Genomic DNA, 16,270 nt, shown 5'->3' on the forward strand with positions numbered 1-16,270 from the left:
ACAATATTACAATTATTTATAAGTACGAGTATGTATGCGGTATTTTTTCCGTTAAAAGTGCTAATTATTTTATCTATCAAATTAGCAGTTGTATTGTATTTATCTTAGTTGACTTGTGTCATTATATTTTAATCCCTTGAAATAGTCTTCCACTTGCCGACAAATACATCAGAGCATGTCTCATAGCATAAATTAGTACATAAATTAGTTCCGTTTCCGGGTGTGCTCTAAGTGATAGATTTATATCCCTACGCAAGCTTAAGTTTCGGGCGTTGTCTCGACTGGCTACATAAGTATGTAGCCAAGTTACGAGTAAGTACTCGTAACTTGGCTACAGAATTAGAAATTGCAGAATAGCTATTACTTAGAATTTATTCAAGAAACATCTTTCTAACCGAGAACTAGGTTCACATCTTCTCCTGTAAATTCAAATTTACTTGACTGAATAGAGTGTACTTACATAACATATTAAAAAAAACACAAATTTAAACTCAAATTAATTATTCCAAATTGTTTATTATTACCTTTTACAAGGTAAATTAAAAATTTATAACACCCCCAACAAGTGAAGGTTACAGTAACTAGAAAAGAGATGATAATTTTCAAACGGCTGAACCGATTTTCTTGGATTATAGCTAAGAAGTAAGAACACTCTCAATCAAGCCACCTTTCAAACAAAAAAAAACTAAACTAAAATCGGTTCATTAGTTTAGGAGCTACGAAGCCACAGACAGATACAAAGATACACACGTCAAACTTCTAACACCCCTCTTTTTGGGTCGGGGGTTAAAAAATATGAAGCTGTATCTGGCTGTCTATCTGCTACATTTTCACACCCATCGATTTGACCAATTTTGACCAAAAGTATAGCTAAACGGACCAAAATCTACTTTTCGTCCCGGAAAATTAAAGAGCATCACCTATTTAGTAAAGAGATGTCTTACATCTCGGAGACGGATATATGCTTCTTTCATCCCGGAAAATCAAAGAGTTCCAACGGGATTTTTAAAAAACAAAAATTTACGTGGATGAAGTTGCGGGCATCATCTAATAGTCATGTAATTACATAAATAATTGCCCTGGCCGTCAAAATGTTTTGCATCGTATTTTGCAGATAAACCTAATAATCGGTTGTAATTTTTGTCTATAAAACGATTATTGTGATGTTTTTGTTATGTTTCTACCTAGCGTCTATATATTTTTTTTTAAATTTCATTCTTAGTATTTATGAGTAAGGTACAAATAACTATAATTAATTACAATAACTAATAATTTTTATCATTCATATAAGGTTAGTTTGTTAGTCTGCCTTAAATTCATCCTTGAAGGCAATCATTCCTAATAAGTATAAAGAATAATACAGCAAGTTCAAGATTAAAGAAATTAGACGCAGAAAATTATAATAAATAAAATTATGATGTCATACCTGGCATAAAATATGTTGCTAAGTAATATGCCTAATAATTAAATAAAGACTGGAAGTAGAAAAATTATAAAGTTAGAATTATAAAGTGTTAGTTAAAATATTAAATTGAATTTATACGGTGATAATAGTATAAAATACCTTAATACGTTATTAGGATTTGGCCTTTACAAATTAATGATCAAAAATACCACGTTGCAGTGTAATGGGAGTTATTGAAATCAGCTCGTTGTGAAGGCTTGCAAATGGTTATATTAACCGCCAGAGGGCACGCCTCGCAGTGATGGGTTATACAATAAAATATTATTGTTTGCGCTATTAATGATATTTTGATTCCATGGTGCAGCGTTTCATTAGAGCAGTTCCACATTTGCGCTGTTTTTTGCACGCGCACCTTTTGTTACACCTGCATCTCTTGCAAGCGTGACTCGCTTATAAGCATACATATAAATGCTTGTAAGGGTGTACACGTGTAACTGCCGCTAACTGAGCGCGAATACGCGCTTTTTTTGTTGAAGCCCGGAAAAATATTAACCTCAAACACTAAAAATAAAAATTAATTTAATTTACTACAGAATTGTAGCGCCTGTACCAAAACAAAAGTAAAACAAGGCTGAAACCTTCCTTAGACAAGTTTTTAATGGCAGTTTTACCAAATCCACTGCTATAACAAACGTCTTACACACTGTATGACAAATATTTGGATCATCAATCACTCATCATTGAATTGGCTGATGCAAAACGTATCGTCTATTGGACGTTGAACATTAAGGTCTCGTATGCGCGAGAGCTTTTTTAACGGACTTTAAAAAAGCGTTAAACTAGAACAAATGCATTCCCAAGTATCTGTTCACACGTCAACACTTTTTTAACGCGCACTTTGTATTGTCAGCGCAACGCCGGGTATTAACGCAACGCTTTTTTAGCGCTAAAAATAACAATAATACAATCAATCAATCTATAATCTATATCTATAAGAATAACAAGTGTAAATTAAAAATTTATAACACCCCCGACGATCCAAAGTATCTGAGTTTTCCAAAACATCATTTTCAAATAAATAATTATGTATTTAGGCAACGTCCATCTTAACAGCTTGACATTTGTCTGTTGACATAATATTATGAACCTAACGGTTATCTAACCTTCTTTTCTACAAGAAATCTAGAAAAGAGCTGATAACTCTTAAACAGCTGAACCAATTTTTTTAGATTATAGCTAAGAACACTCTCGATCAAGCCATCTTTCAAACAAAAAAAACTAAATTAAAATCGGTTCATTCGTTTAGGCGCTACGATGCCACAGACAGATACACAGATACATAGATACACAGATACACAGATACACAGATACACAGATACACAGACACACAGATACACACGTCAAACTTATAACACCCCTCTTTTTGGGTCGGGGGTTAAAAATTAGTCAAAAATTCCTCTTGTTTTCGATTGTCTTTTTTGACAAATAACAACATTGCTAAGTAACATATTGACATACAGACCAGAGCCGATAAAATAATATAACAGATAGGATCGTTAATTAATTTTGACCGTATGTACCTACTTTATTAACAGATTAGAGCTATAATGCGTAAATAATTAATTAGTTCTCACACGCCGTTTTACGCCGCAAATATCATGGCAATGGTACGATTTTAGTCCTAATTTAAAAGGTGAACTGTACTTTTGACATGACAGTTGACTCATAGAGGTAAAATGACGCGTGAAAAGTCATTTTGTATATATTTTGACTACAGATGCTATACTATTATTTATTTTAGCTGTTAGTACCTATCACACAAATCATACTAATATTATAAAGGCGAAAGTTTGTGTGTATGTGTATGTGTATGTGTGTGTGTATGTGTGTGTGTGTGTGTGTGTGTGTGTGTGTGTGTGTGTGTGTGTGTGTGTGTGTGTGTGTGTGTGTGTTACACCTTCACGCAAAAAGTACTAAACGGATTTGGCTGAAATTTGGAATGGAGTTAGATAATATCCTGGATTAGCACATAGGCTACTTTTTATCCCGGAAAATCAAAGAGTTCCCACGGGATTTCGAAAAACCTACGGGCGAAGTCGCGGGCATCCGCTTGTCTAAAATAATACTTAATCTTTATAAGAAATCAAGAACAAGATATGAAAAAGAACTACAAAAACTGTATATCCAATGAATTGTAATATGACTCTATTAATGAAAATAGGATTTATCTATTAGTTATTATTATATAATTGAAATATGATTCACATCATACCTATTGATCTTTTAAAAATATTAGGTAGGTATATTAAGAAATTTTAAAGCGAAAATAACTTTAAAAAGTCTATGTGGAATGGGAAGATGTATTTTAAAACACATTTTTTTAATAATTTTTAGTAGCTCATATTACTACTAACAAACTGTATACTAAGCTTTGTTTATTAGAAATCTCTATGAAAATCGATTATTATTATTGGAATCCAGTCGGGCGTCCATATAATTGACTTATTTGACGTTAACGTTAATTAAATAACTATAAGCAATACACAACCATTAAAACATCTTAACGATCTATACTTTGACAACAAGTTATGATTAAAACATTTTTTAAATATGGGTTTATTTTTATGCATTTCAAATTAAAGGATACGCATTCCCTGTATTTATAGCCCAAGATTCCGCTTCAATATATCTTCACCCATGTGGTATTGCATTGAAATGCAATAATTCTTGCGAATATACCTACCTATCTTCTTATAAATAAAAAGACTAATCCTGACCAACGGATATATGAACACACAGCCTAAACCACTGGGGTTAGAAACTTGAATTCATTACAATAGGTTCTTTAACACTGAAAAAGAATTTATGCAAATTATACACAAACAGTTAAACAGGAAAGTTAGTAGGAAGGTTCGTCATTTTTCAAGTTAAGTAAGTATGTCAATTAAAATTGATACGGGGCTTGTCCCCCATAATTCATAGTTACGTGTTTGTTAAGATAAGCCGCAAGAGATTTTAGCTTAATTTTTTAACCCCCGACCCAAAAAGAGGGGTGTTATAAGTTTGACGTGTGTATCTGTGTATCTGTGTGTCTGTGTATCTGTGTATCTGTGTATCTGTCTGTGGCATCGTAGCGCCTAAACGAATGAACCGATTTCAATTTAGTTTTCTTTGTTTGAAAGGTGGCTTGATCGAGAGTGTTCTTAGCTATAATCTAAAAAAATTGGTTCAGCCGTTTAAGAGTTATCAGCTCTTTTCTAGTTTTCTTGTAGAAAAAAGGTTATATAACCGTTAGGTTCATAATATTATGTCAATAGACAAATGTCAAGCTGTCAAGATGGACGTTGCCTAAATACATAATTATTTATTTGAAAATGATGTTTTGGAAAACTCAGATACTTTGGATCGTCGGGGGTGTTATAAATTTTTAATTTACACTTGTATAAGCTGTAGTAACGATCATCACTTTGTCCTTTGCAAATAGTTGATGCCCACTTATTTTTTAACCCCCGACCCAAAAAGAGGGGTGTTATAAGTTTGACGTGTGTATCTGTGTATCTGTGTGTCTGTGTATCTGTGTATCTGTGTATCTGTCTGTGGCATCGTAGCGCCTAAACGAATGAACCGATTTTAATTTAATTTTTTTTGTTTGAAAGGTGGCTTGATCGAGAGTGTTCTTAGCTATAATCTAAAAAAACTGGTTCAGCCGTTTAAGAGTTATCAGCTCTTTTCTAGTTTTCTTGTAGAAAAGAAGGTTAGATAACCGTTAGGTTCATAATATTATGTCAATAGACAAATGTCAAGCTGTCAAGATGGACGTTGCCTAAATACATAATTATTTATTTGAAAATGATGTTTTGGAATACTCAAATACTTTGGATCGTCGGGGGTGTTATAAATTTTTAATTTACACTTGTTATCTTCAAAGCTACTTAAAAAGTACCTACTCCAGCATAATAAAACCTGATGCCCGTAGTAGGTAGTATCTACATTAAAATCGTTTTTAGTTTGGAAAAGTAATTTCCATAATAGTTGAAGAAAATAACCCATATAAAAATAAACACCATATTATAGGCAGCATTACGCACGCCCGCCTTAGAAGTTCCTTCAGAAATCTTACGTAAGAAGGAAGTCATTGAAGAATTAAATCCATTTATTTTGGTTATAGGTATATTTACGGCTGTATCTGATTTGGATAATATACAAACTCTCTCATGTTTGAAAAAATTGTATGAATAGATGTTGAATTATCATGCTAATTGGATATTGGAAGCCTTATTAGGAATGTACCTATTAAGAATGTACCCATTTATATTATTGCACTACTACTAATTTGGAAAAGGTATTTACAATCCTCTCACCTTTAATTAAAAAATAGGTACATTACATTTTGATACCCCTTTTTAAGCCCCGACCCAAAAAGAGGGATGTTATAAGTTTGACGTGTGTGCCTGTGTATCTGTCTGTGGCATCGTAGCTCCTAAACTAATGAACTGATTTTAATTTAGTTTTTTTTTTGAAAGGTGGCTTGATTGAGAGTGTTCTTAGCTATAGTTGAAGAAAATCAGTTCAGCCGTTTTAAAGTTATCAGCTCTTTTCTAGTTTTCTTATAGAGGTTTTTCTGTCGGGGGTTTTTTAAATTTTGAGTTATTTAATAACAAAATTTTGTATTCTACTTTCTTTGTCGTTTCAAATTTAGTACATAACAAAATACAAAAACTAAAAGCCTCTGAATAAGACTGGTCCATGTTGTTAAAAAATGTTTAAATTTTAAGAGTTAAAGAAAAACTGAAATAAGTCTCTTCCCGGTGATACACATAAATTACGTGTAATTGACATTGCTTCACGTATGCTGTAAAAAATAAAACATTTTTTTATAATAACTTGAACACACATTCAGGGTACGATAAAAAAAAATGTAGGAATAAAATATGAATAATATGATCGTTATGATGCAGACAGGCGGTAATTCTTTGATGTACTACGTTCGCGCCTGCGCCTTCGAAGCGCGATACTCCAATTTCACGCAGTGCAAACGCCGTTTCGTATAAAAGCAGCTGCGAAGATCTGAAAAATCATTCCAGTCTTACACATTCACCGAGGATCATCACACATACATCACATAAATTAAATTATTTCTATTTTAAAATTAAAAACAATGAAATCGGTGAGTTAACAATCATAGAAAATATTTAGTGATATACGTCTAAAAATTAAAACGAATATCTAACTATCAAAATAATTAACATTAAGGGTTAGTTTATAACTTTTTTTGGGGTCCGTAGCAAATTAATGCCAGAGCCCTTTTTCCAGAAATTAGACTCTGTAAATAAACATGCATTTGTTGCCACAAAAATGATATCCAAAAATTATACAATCAATTTCCATTATATTTGGTTTCTATAGTGTTCCATTTATTATCGACATTGTTTATCTATCCATAACATGCCATAATTTCCTTACAAAAATTGGTCAAACTAGATTAAGGTAGATTTATACTACACCGTGAACATGCCCGGAATCAAAAATAATTCAGTATAAATTAATTCATGCTCCACCATCCCACGCCTGGACATAAAACCATTTACAAGTCCCGTCCGCGGTAGGCTAGTCCTGCCACCTGTGATTGGTGTAGCGTGTAAAATCCGTTCTGGAGAGCAGAACAGAAGATATAAAACGCACGAGATTAGAAGAGATAAGGTGGATCAATGTGACCCAAATACAATAATTTTTAGTTTTCACTATGGACGCGCAACGTATACGTTATTTATTATACATATAATGTCACTAGGTGAATTGCATAAAAATTTAAATAGCCATCATAGCATTAGAAATGTAATCTGATGTTAAAAATCAGACATAGGTCTTAGTTTATCTTCTTTACGACTAAAGTTAGAAAACTTTTAATTTTTTCCCCATTTATTAGACCTTTTGTGTATTATTGTCACATGTTTACTAATAATAATACAGGACTTTACATTTTCGTCATTTTCCAATTGAATGATTCGGCTTTTAGAATAATTAATGGTAGTGGTTTTGGAAAACTTTTAACTCTACAATTTCAATCAAGAAACTGTTAGGTATGAGATAAAAGTTTAAGAAAAAAGAATTTTTCCTTAGCCTCATTATCACGATTATTGGTTCTTCTCATTCTAGTAGTTCTGAGTTCTAAGCTCCTTTGCAATTACTTAGGTTTCTGTCAAGTTGAAAGTTATTACAACATTAACTTTCGTCGGGTAACGTTTTCGTTTAGTATTTTATTATTTATAGTATTACATAATTTAATTATTTACATATATTTATGCATTTATTTATTTTAATATTATACGTAAATGTATATACTTGCACCAGCTACCTGTAATATCTATAGCTATTTCCTTTGCTCTATTTTGGCTGCCTGGAAGAGATCGCTAGGAAGCGATAAGGCCGCCAAATTGTACCTGCCTGCCTATATTTTGTTGTGCTTTGTATGTGTTTTTTTTTTTGTGGTGTGCTATAAAAGTATATTCATTCATTCAATTATTTTATTGTTTTCAGCTCATCGTCCTCTCCGCCCTTGTGGCCTTAAGTTACGCCGCCCCCCAGTTCCAGCCAAAGTACCAGACCCAGCCACAGTATCAGACCCAGCCACAGTACCAGGTCATTCCCATCATCAGACAGAACCAGGAAATTAACCCTGATGGTTCCTACCAGTGGAGGTAATTTTTTTTTTTTTTTTTGAGTATAGGCACTTGATCACACCTGATGGGAAATAATGATGTGGAAAAGAAGATGGGACGCGTTTTCCCAAAAAATGCACATTCAGCCTTGTTTAGTTGTAAATTTTGTTTTTGTAAAGAACAAAAACTAAGATATTTCGCACGGGAACTAATTAATTGCTCTAGTTTTTCTACCAGATAATATTAGTAATATTTCTCACGAGTACTAATTAATTGACAGAATTAATGAGAAACCTATAGTTGCGCTAATTCAACGGTAATGTATTCATACAATGTTTTTTGTTAGTCTCTACAGAAAAGTATTTGTACCTAATGCATTATAATGCATAACAACGCAGTGAAAATTGTATAGTGCTATTTACCTATGCAATTTTACATAACATAATTTTTTACATTTTGCATAAAATAACACGTCATCACAATCTTATTTAATTTCCTAAAAAACCTTTCTTTAATTTAAGAAATGTGGGCAACCTTTTTTTGTAATGAGTAATGACTACGATTAACATTTCTTTTCAGTTATATTTTTGGATTATACCAAATATACCGATTTTTTTTCTATGAACAAAAAAATTGAATTCAACGCCCAGGTTGGACTTTGATAAGTTTTTAAATGCTAGGTACGGGTAACTAAATTTAATGTGCGTGTTGGATTGGGTTTGCATAACTTTTGCCAAATTCATCTCGCTCTTGACATGAAACACTATTTATAATGGATTGATATTGATACGCGTAGAAATATCAATATCAAATCCAGTTAAAAAAACCATTGTTTTCGATATTCTAACTTCGGTTTATTTTTAGTTGTGTTATAAAGCCTCTAAATTCGAAATTGAAAACAAAGTCAACGCGTCAATAAAATATCTACAACAAGTGTAAATTAAAAGTTTATAACACCTCCGACAAGTGAAGGTTACAGTAATAACTAGAAAAGAGCTGATAACTTTCAAACGGCTGGACCGATTTTCTTGAATTATAGCTAAAACACTCTCGATCAAGCCACCTTTCAAACAAAAAAAACTAAATTAAAATCGGTTCATAAGTAAAATTCGGTAAATAAGTTTAGGTGCTACGATGCCACAGACAGATACACAGATACACACGTCAAACTTATAACAACCCTCTTTTTTGGTCGAGGGTTAAAAACGATGCTATCCATTATATACGATCCTATACAACTCACTTGTGTAAACGCAAGAAACGACCGAAGACTTGCAGCATCATAAATTTGACATAGAGAAACAACTATTAATTAGTATTGCTGTGAAATATCCTCCCAGCTTCAAATTTAGTGATGCGAGTTCATTGTGAAATATAAACTCGACGGATCATAAATGGGCATTCCTTGAATGTCAAGCATATTAAACCTTAAATTGTGGGAGTCATCTTTAAGATAGTGTTCTCAGCCAAGCCCTGATTACGTAATACTACTGGCTCCGAATCATTTCATATGTTAATACATACATTGCGAAGTTTACCACAGTTACATACTTAATATTTATTCGGATAGCTAAATAAACATAATATATTCATAAATATGAAACTAGAACAAAGAAAATAAATTCAAACACTAAAAAGATTAGAACATTAAGTAGCTATTTATTTAGCAGCTAATCAATCATACATGCTTTATTTATTAATCTTTGTCTGATATACTGTGCAGAGTTGATTTGGAGCATCACCAGCATTATGAAACTAAATGATAGGGTTATCATAGACATCAAAATGAAGCATCGCGTGAACATGATGAGACTTATCTAAATAAAATTAGATTTTAGAAATTATTTTGACGATTCAAAAGCACTTGTAAAAGTGTACTTGAATAAAATATATTCTATTCTAATAATATTAATTGATAAACAACGCTATTTTTAACCCCCGACCCAAAAAAGAGGGGTGTTATAAGTTTGACGTGTGTATCTGTGTATCTGTCTGTGGCATCGTAGCTCCTAAACTAATGAACCGATTTTAATTTAGTTTTGTTTGTTGAAAGGTGGCTTGATCGAGAGTGTTCTTAGCTATAATCCAAGAAAATCGGTTCAGCCGTTTGAAAGTTATCAGCTCTTTTCTAGTTACTGTAACCTTCACTTGTCGGGGGTCTTATAAATTTTTAATTTACACTTGTATCTATAGGTATGCAGTGTAACTATATGGTACAACTGCTACGTTTGGCGTGTTTTATATTTTTTGTGATAGTTATCCGTCTTCTTACTATATATGGTTAAACAACGATTGCTATCAATTCCAGAAACTTAAAGAGCGTCCGCAAAACCTGTACACTCATCATACCTTATGACTTTTAAACTTTTCCAGGAAATGGATACAATCTTCAACTTATGTTGTAGTTGCAATTTTTTTAATGTTATGTTTAGTGCTTAAAAAGACATTTAGTTATAGTATACGTTGATTGTACGAACACAATTTAAAATTCATACTCTTGTAAGTGTTGAATTACTAGAATTTCCTCATAATATTTTGATATCTTTCGTAGATTTTACGTATTTTGATATCTAAGATGGATTTCATTCAATTGCCATGGTGCGCGATGGTTAAAACTTCCAATATCCTAGTTTTGCCACAATATTACCTATATTAAAAAGACCGGTCTGGTGCGAGTAAGATTCGCACATCAAGGATTCCGTTTTATCTACCATACACGATAATATAACACAATGTAGTCATGATTTAAATTTGCATGTTGGCAATTTCGAAACTCACCATCTTGGTTTTTATTATTTGTTGTTATCGAGGAAATAAAAATATACACTTTATAAAAATTTCAACTCTCTATCTATTACAGTTCATAACATACAGTTCGCTGACAGACAAACGGACGAACAGCGAAGTCTTAGTATCTAATAGGGTCCTATTAAGACCTTTCGGGCACGGAACCATGTCAATTACTCTATTAATTCTATATTTATTTGTATTGCAGCTACGAGACCGGCAACGGCATCAACGCCCAAGAACAGGGCTACCTCAAGAACGCTGGAATCAAAGACGCTGAAGCGCAGGTCGCCCAAGGCTCGTACAGCTACACTAGCCCTGAGGGTATCCCCATCTCCGTGACCTACATTTCTGACGAGAACGGTTAGTTTAAACCTTTCGTATTTTCAACCTTGCCATATTATTTAATCGCCTGAAACAAAGAAACGTACAAAAGGCGAATACTCGTATCTATTCTAGGTTAAATTCTGGGTCTAATTTTCCCACTATATTTAATTGCCCATTTTTATCAGATGCTAGTGATATAATTATGTATAGGAATTTACTGAGACATGATTTTTTCAATTATATACCTACCTAATCTGCATATCATATGATTTTTGAAAACCCAAAATCCATGCGGATTAAGTCGCGAGTAAAAGATTTTTTTTTCATTGATGACTAACCCACCATTACAATCTCACCTGGTGATGTGACGACTATAACAAACAAACTGTGAAGAGATATGACAGTTTAAATATATCCATACCGCTTACCGGTTTCTAAGCTGTATTATACTGAAAACGTTTTTTGCCGGTAGTGTGGTAAATAGCCTCGGTTGAAGTTTCCCACCAAACTAAATTTAGGAATCAAACCCGAGACTTCTCATATAAAATACTACAGCGCTTACTGTTGCGACAGGGAGATCAGTGTTTTTACCCGACTACGGCAAAGCCAAAGGAAAGGGTTTTGATTTTGGCAGTCTATGTATTTATGCATATGTGTTTATGTATGTAAACGCCTAAACCGATTTTGATAAATGAGGTGTCAATTGATTCTTTGTTATGGTCCGGGTATCATATGCTATATTTTTTTATAATCTCTTTTTTACTTACAGGATTCCGTGCTGAGGGTGCACATCTTCCTACTCCCCCACCCATCCCTGATGCCATCGCTCGCGCTCTTCAATACATCGCAGCCAACCCACAGACCCAGCAGCAAGAGAACCAGTACCAGCAAGGATTCCGCGGTTAATTCCTATACTCCTACCGACTTGCGCAAACTTCAGATCCCTGAGTGTAACTGTTAAAGTTAAAAAACGTGTAGATATATCTTGATCTGCCACAGCTGCATGTCAAATTACCATGCTTTTTATTCCATTACAAGTTAGCCCTTGACTGCAATCTCACCTGGTGGTAAGTGATGATGCAGTCTTAGATAGTAGTGCGTAACTTAAAAGAGGTATGACAGTTTTTATTAAACCCATGTCCGTAATACTCGTATAGGTTACTACATGGCTTTGGCATGTCCTGGTTAAATCTGGCACGGCTTTCCCGGTAGGGTGGTCACTAGCAACGGCCATAGCCTCCCACCAGACTAGACCAGAGACAATTTAGAAATAATAAATTTCCAAATTGGCCCTGCCGGGAATCGAAGTCAGGACCTTCTATTTATAAGATCACAGCGCAACCACTCTGCCAGGGAGGTTGTTGAAACGATAGCAGTCTGTAATTCTCAAACATATCATGTTTGTTAACTTGATAAGTTACACTGGGACCTCAGATCGATATACTTACCCAATCATGTATGACATGCGAGAATCGATTGACTCAATGATGCTTAGTTATATAAGTATAATCCTACTGTGATTTATTTTATTTTATAAGTAATTACGAGATTAATAAAGATAATTTTTATTGTAATACTTTTATTACTTCTAGCTCGTTCCGTATGAGTTCTTTGATAGTACCTTAATATTATATCGTTCAATTTGTCGGACGGAACGCTTTGCGGAGATCCTCAAATCCTACATTCAACATTGTAAAATTTACATATTTTTGGAGGTTTGGTTTTAAGCCCCCAAGTACCTACTGAAAAGCATCTTGAAAGTTAAGATCGTTAAATTCATGTCTTTGCATCCATACAACAAAAGTACGAGCAAAAACTGCCGGTCAGAAAAACTTAAAACCTGTCTGAAAATGTCCTTTTTCAAAACCTATCTAAGGGCTGACTTTTCAATCGTCAAATAACTTTTATCTGAGGAATTGAGGTTCTAAGATTTTTTTCCGTCTGATTTCAGACGGAAAAAAAAAATCCGTCGACTGTAAAATTTATTCCTCATATAAAAGTTATTTGACGACTGAAAAATCGGCCCTAAGAAACCTTTTTTTATCGACTCTCACTTTTCATGTTCAGAAGACCCTAAAAAACACTTTATTCCATATTTTAATGATTGGTATATCTCTGTGTAGTGGTAACAGGTTTCTATCAATAATAATGCGCTAATTTTAAAATTTTAAAGCTATTATAGTTTAAAAAAATACAGCCAGCCATTGAGTTTATTAGACTAGCTATTGCCCGAGATTTCATCCGTGTGTGTCCTAAATAGCTCTTAGCATAACAGTGTAACTATATCGAAACTATCAGTAAAAGATATTTCATACGTTTACCTCAGATTATTTTGTGCGGTGTCCATCTTTTTCTTGCCGATTCATTCAATGACAGGTTATGAACTTTTTGTGCTACAGGACCATAACTCTCCGTATGAAAGTTTTCGAGAACCCTTGGAGTACTATAGTTGATTTTCAACAACCAGGTCTTTCTAGAATTATGTTGACAATTCTATAATCATAGGACATTTTTTATTCCAGAAAATCAAAGAGTTTTCACGGGATTTTAAAAAAACCCTAAATCCACGCAGACGAATTCGCAAGCATCATCTAGTAGGTAGGTATATTATGAAACGAAAAGGCCTGACTCACAGACGACTCGTCATTGCCCAGCCTAAATCCTTGAACCTAGAAAGCTGAAATTTGCACAGAGATCCTCTTAAAGGTGCCCACGCACTTGAACTGCACTGCAGCAGAACTGCGCGTCGCGTCAGCGCCCCGCACGATATTCTCTCCAGCCGCGACGCGTGTACGTCACTGCCGCGCGGCGCTGTAGACAAGAAATAAGGTCAGATTTTTTGGGATTTCCACGGAAACGAAGTCGCGAGCGGTTGTAAGTCTGATATTATCATTAAATCTAAAATCCCGTACCTACACTAAGTTGTGTAGTAGGTATGCGAAGGGATCTGGGAACCCATCGTATAATATACTCTACATTATGATTTATATGTTTACATTAATAAATACATAGTTACAAAATTAAATCATAATAGCATTCGTGTCAATTTTATAAACAACGCCATCTCCTGCAGACAAGCAAAAGTTTTTCATTAAATCAATGAACATTCATTAAATCAAAGAAGCTTTAGCCTCGACGATCTAAGTAAGAGCTTTAAAATATACCAATTACACGTCAGGTGGCGCAAAAAAATTGTTATTTATTTTTCCAACAACTTTTTTAAAATGTTACTATAAATTTTAAAGCCAACCTTAGCTAATGACTGTACAAATCATACCTGCGCGGAAGGGGGCCAAGAATACTGGCTACATTTCCAGCGGGACAGCTCGGCTGATCCTTTGCGCAAGAAATGAGCCAGCCCTTCTGTCACCAGATGAGGCTAAATGTCTCCTACAGTAAATAATACCAACTGTCTTCTGTCAATAACAATGCCGGCTACTTTGTCACTGAATTTCGGGATCCAAATTCTAAATTCTGATGCTGCAGGGCTAATGTCTACATAAACTATGAAGATAGAGGATCTGTTGATTTTGCTTATTATTAGTCATTAGATAATATGAGTGAAATAAAACTAAGCTAGTAAAGCTTTTTAATAGTAATGATAAATATTCAAAAAGCACCAAACTGTCTACTACATAGTATTTTACTCTATAATAGTTTCAAGTGAGCTAAAATTGCCCAGTTCATAAAAAATTCCAGTTACGCATAAGATCAATATTAATTTTATTCATATCCAACACCTTAGCGCGGTAACCATTAACCTTAATACCATTAATTGCATTGAGGCTATTTCACCAATTCGTTTCACTTTTGGTCAACAGGTGGTATTTTCATCGTTAACATTTAAGACCTCTTATGTAATAGAGACACATAGCCTTGGGGGTCAATGAACTCGTTAACTTACCTATGATCCAATGTCATATATCACCGACAATCTGTAGTTTCATCACAATTTTGAGATTAACCATAAATAAAAAATAAGTGGGCATCAACTATTTGCAAAGGACAAAGTGATGATCGTAACTACAGCTTATAATACAAGACAAGACATAAGTGCAAACGTAGACCTGACCATAGATGAACATCCTGGCTTAAGAACCTTCGCCAGTGGTTCAATATGAGTACAAGGTCACTGCTTAGGGCAGCGGTGAACAAATCCAGTTAGCCTTAATGATTGCCAACCTCCGATTGGAGATGTCACAAGAAGATGAAAAAGATGACGAATCAAAGGTTGACATCATCAAATCGACAGCTGTTCTGATAACGTGGACCTTCATACACAGGTTTTGCAAACTTACCTCAGAGTTCCGCAGCGAAATGCAGCCAGTATTCTTGGCACTATTCCACGCGAGCTTAATTTGTACAGTAACTACGAGTAGATAAGACTAAGTTTTATTGTAACATTTTCCATAAAAATATTGATCCAAAAGGTTGATGGCGATCATAATATAAAATAAAAAAATCCCACGTACATGAGTCATATATTTTTTGCACTCATATTAACTGTTCCTATAGTTTGAAGGTAAATATTGGACAGCATTAATTTTTTGATACCGCAACAGGTTTGCTTACGAGACCAGACATGCTAATTAAATTTTCAATCGGTATGTTTGATATACCGATCGACAAAGTTGAGCATTTTTTATTTCCAAAAGTAGTCTACAAAAAAACAGGATATAAAGCCTTGTCTTATTATGTAACTTTTATGGTAAAAAATGTTTCCTCGTAAGCAACCTAAAAATCATGATATCATCATCCACAACATAAACCCTCAATTATTTAGATCTCTTACCTGACAGTGGTATATTAGTGGCACATTTTTTGAAAAAAAAAAATGATCAAGGTGCATAAGTAAGTATTCTTCAATTTATTAAAATTGATAATTTGTTGTCACTAATTTAACACGATGACTATCTCACCCGAATTCCTGGCCAAATTATTCCAGACGGCACTGATTTGTACCAAGTGAGAACACAAGTGTCGATTGAGTGATAACATAACAATTTCTAAAACAGATTTTTATTTATTTCTATGCATAATATTTTTTTATTTATCGTGCAGAATGTCGGAAAAAATTCGAAACCCTCGGGGC

At 33.9% G+C, this 16,270-nt stretch overlaps 1 protein-coding gene across 1 annotated transcript; it reads left to right on the forward strand.

Annotated features, from left to right (window-relative positions):
• The first annotated feature begins 6,491 nt into the window (after positions 1-6,491).
• LOC123866570 (endocuticle structural glycoprotein SgAbd-2-like) lies at positions 6,492-12,752 on the forward strand. The gene is made up of 4 exons (XM_045908213.1): positions 6,492-6,572; positions 7,943-8,103; positions 11,060-11,214; positions 11,948-12,752. The coding sequence occupies exons 1-4, from the start codon at positions 6,564-6,566 to the stop codon at positions 12,082-12,084; spliced, it is 462 nt and encodes a 153-aa protein (XP_045764169.1). The 5' UTR covers positions 6,492-6,563; the 3' UTR covers positions 12,085-12,752.
• Positions 12,753-16,270: the final 3,518 nt, after the last annotated feature.

This window comes from Maniola jurtina, chromosome 7, assembly GCF_905333055.1.
Source record: "Maniola jurtina chromosome 7, ilManJurt1.1, whole genome shotgun sequence".
NCBI classification, from domain to species: domain Eukaryota; kingdom Metazoa; phylum Arthropoda; class Insecta; order Lepidoptera; family Nymphalidae; genus Maniola; species Maniola jurtina.

Excerpts from the sequence above, each read along its gene's own strand:
- LOC123866570 (XM_045908213.1), top strand. Across the intron at positions 8,104-11,059 it reads GATGGTTCCTACCAGTGGAG|CTACGAGACCGGCAACGGCA; the intron begins GTAATTTTTTTT and ends TTTGTATTGCAG. Across the intron at positions 11,215-11,947 it reads CTACATTTCTGACGAGAACG|GATTCCGTGCTGAGGGTGCA; the intron begins GTTAGTTTAAAC and ends TTTTACTTACAG.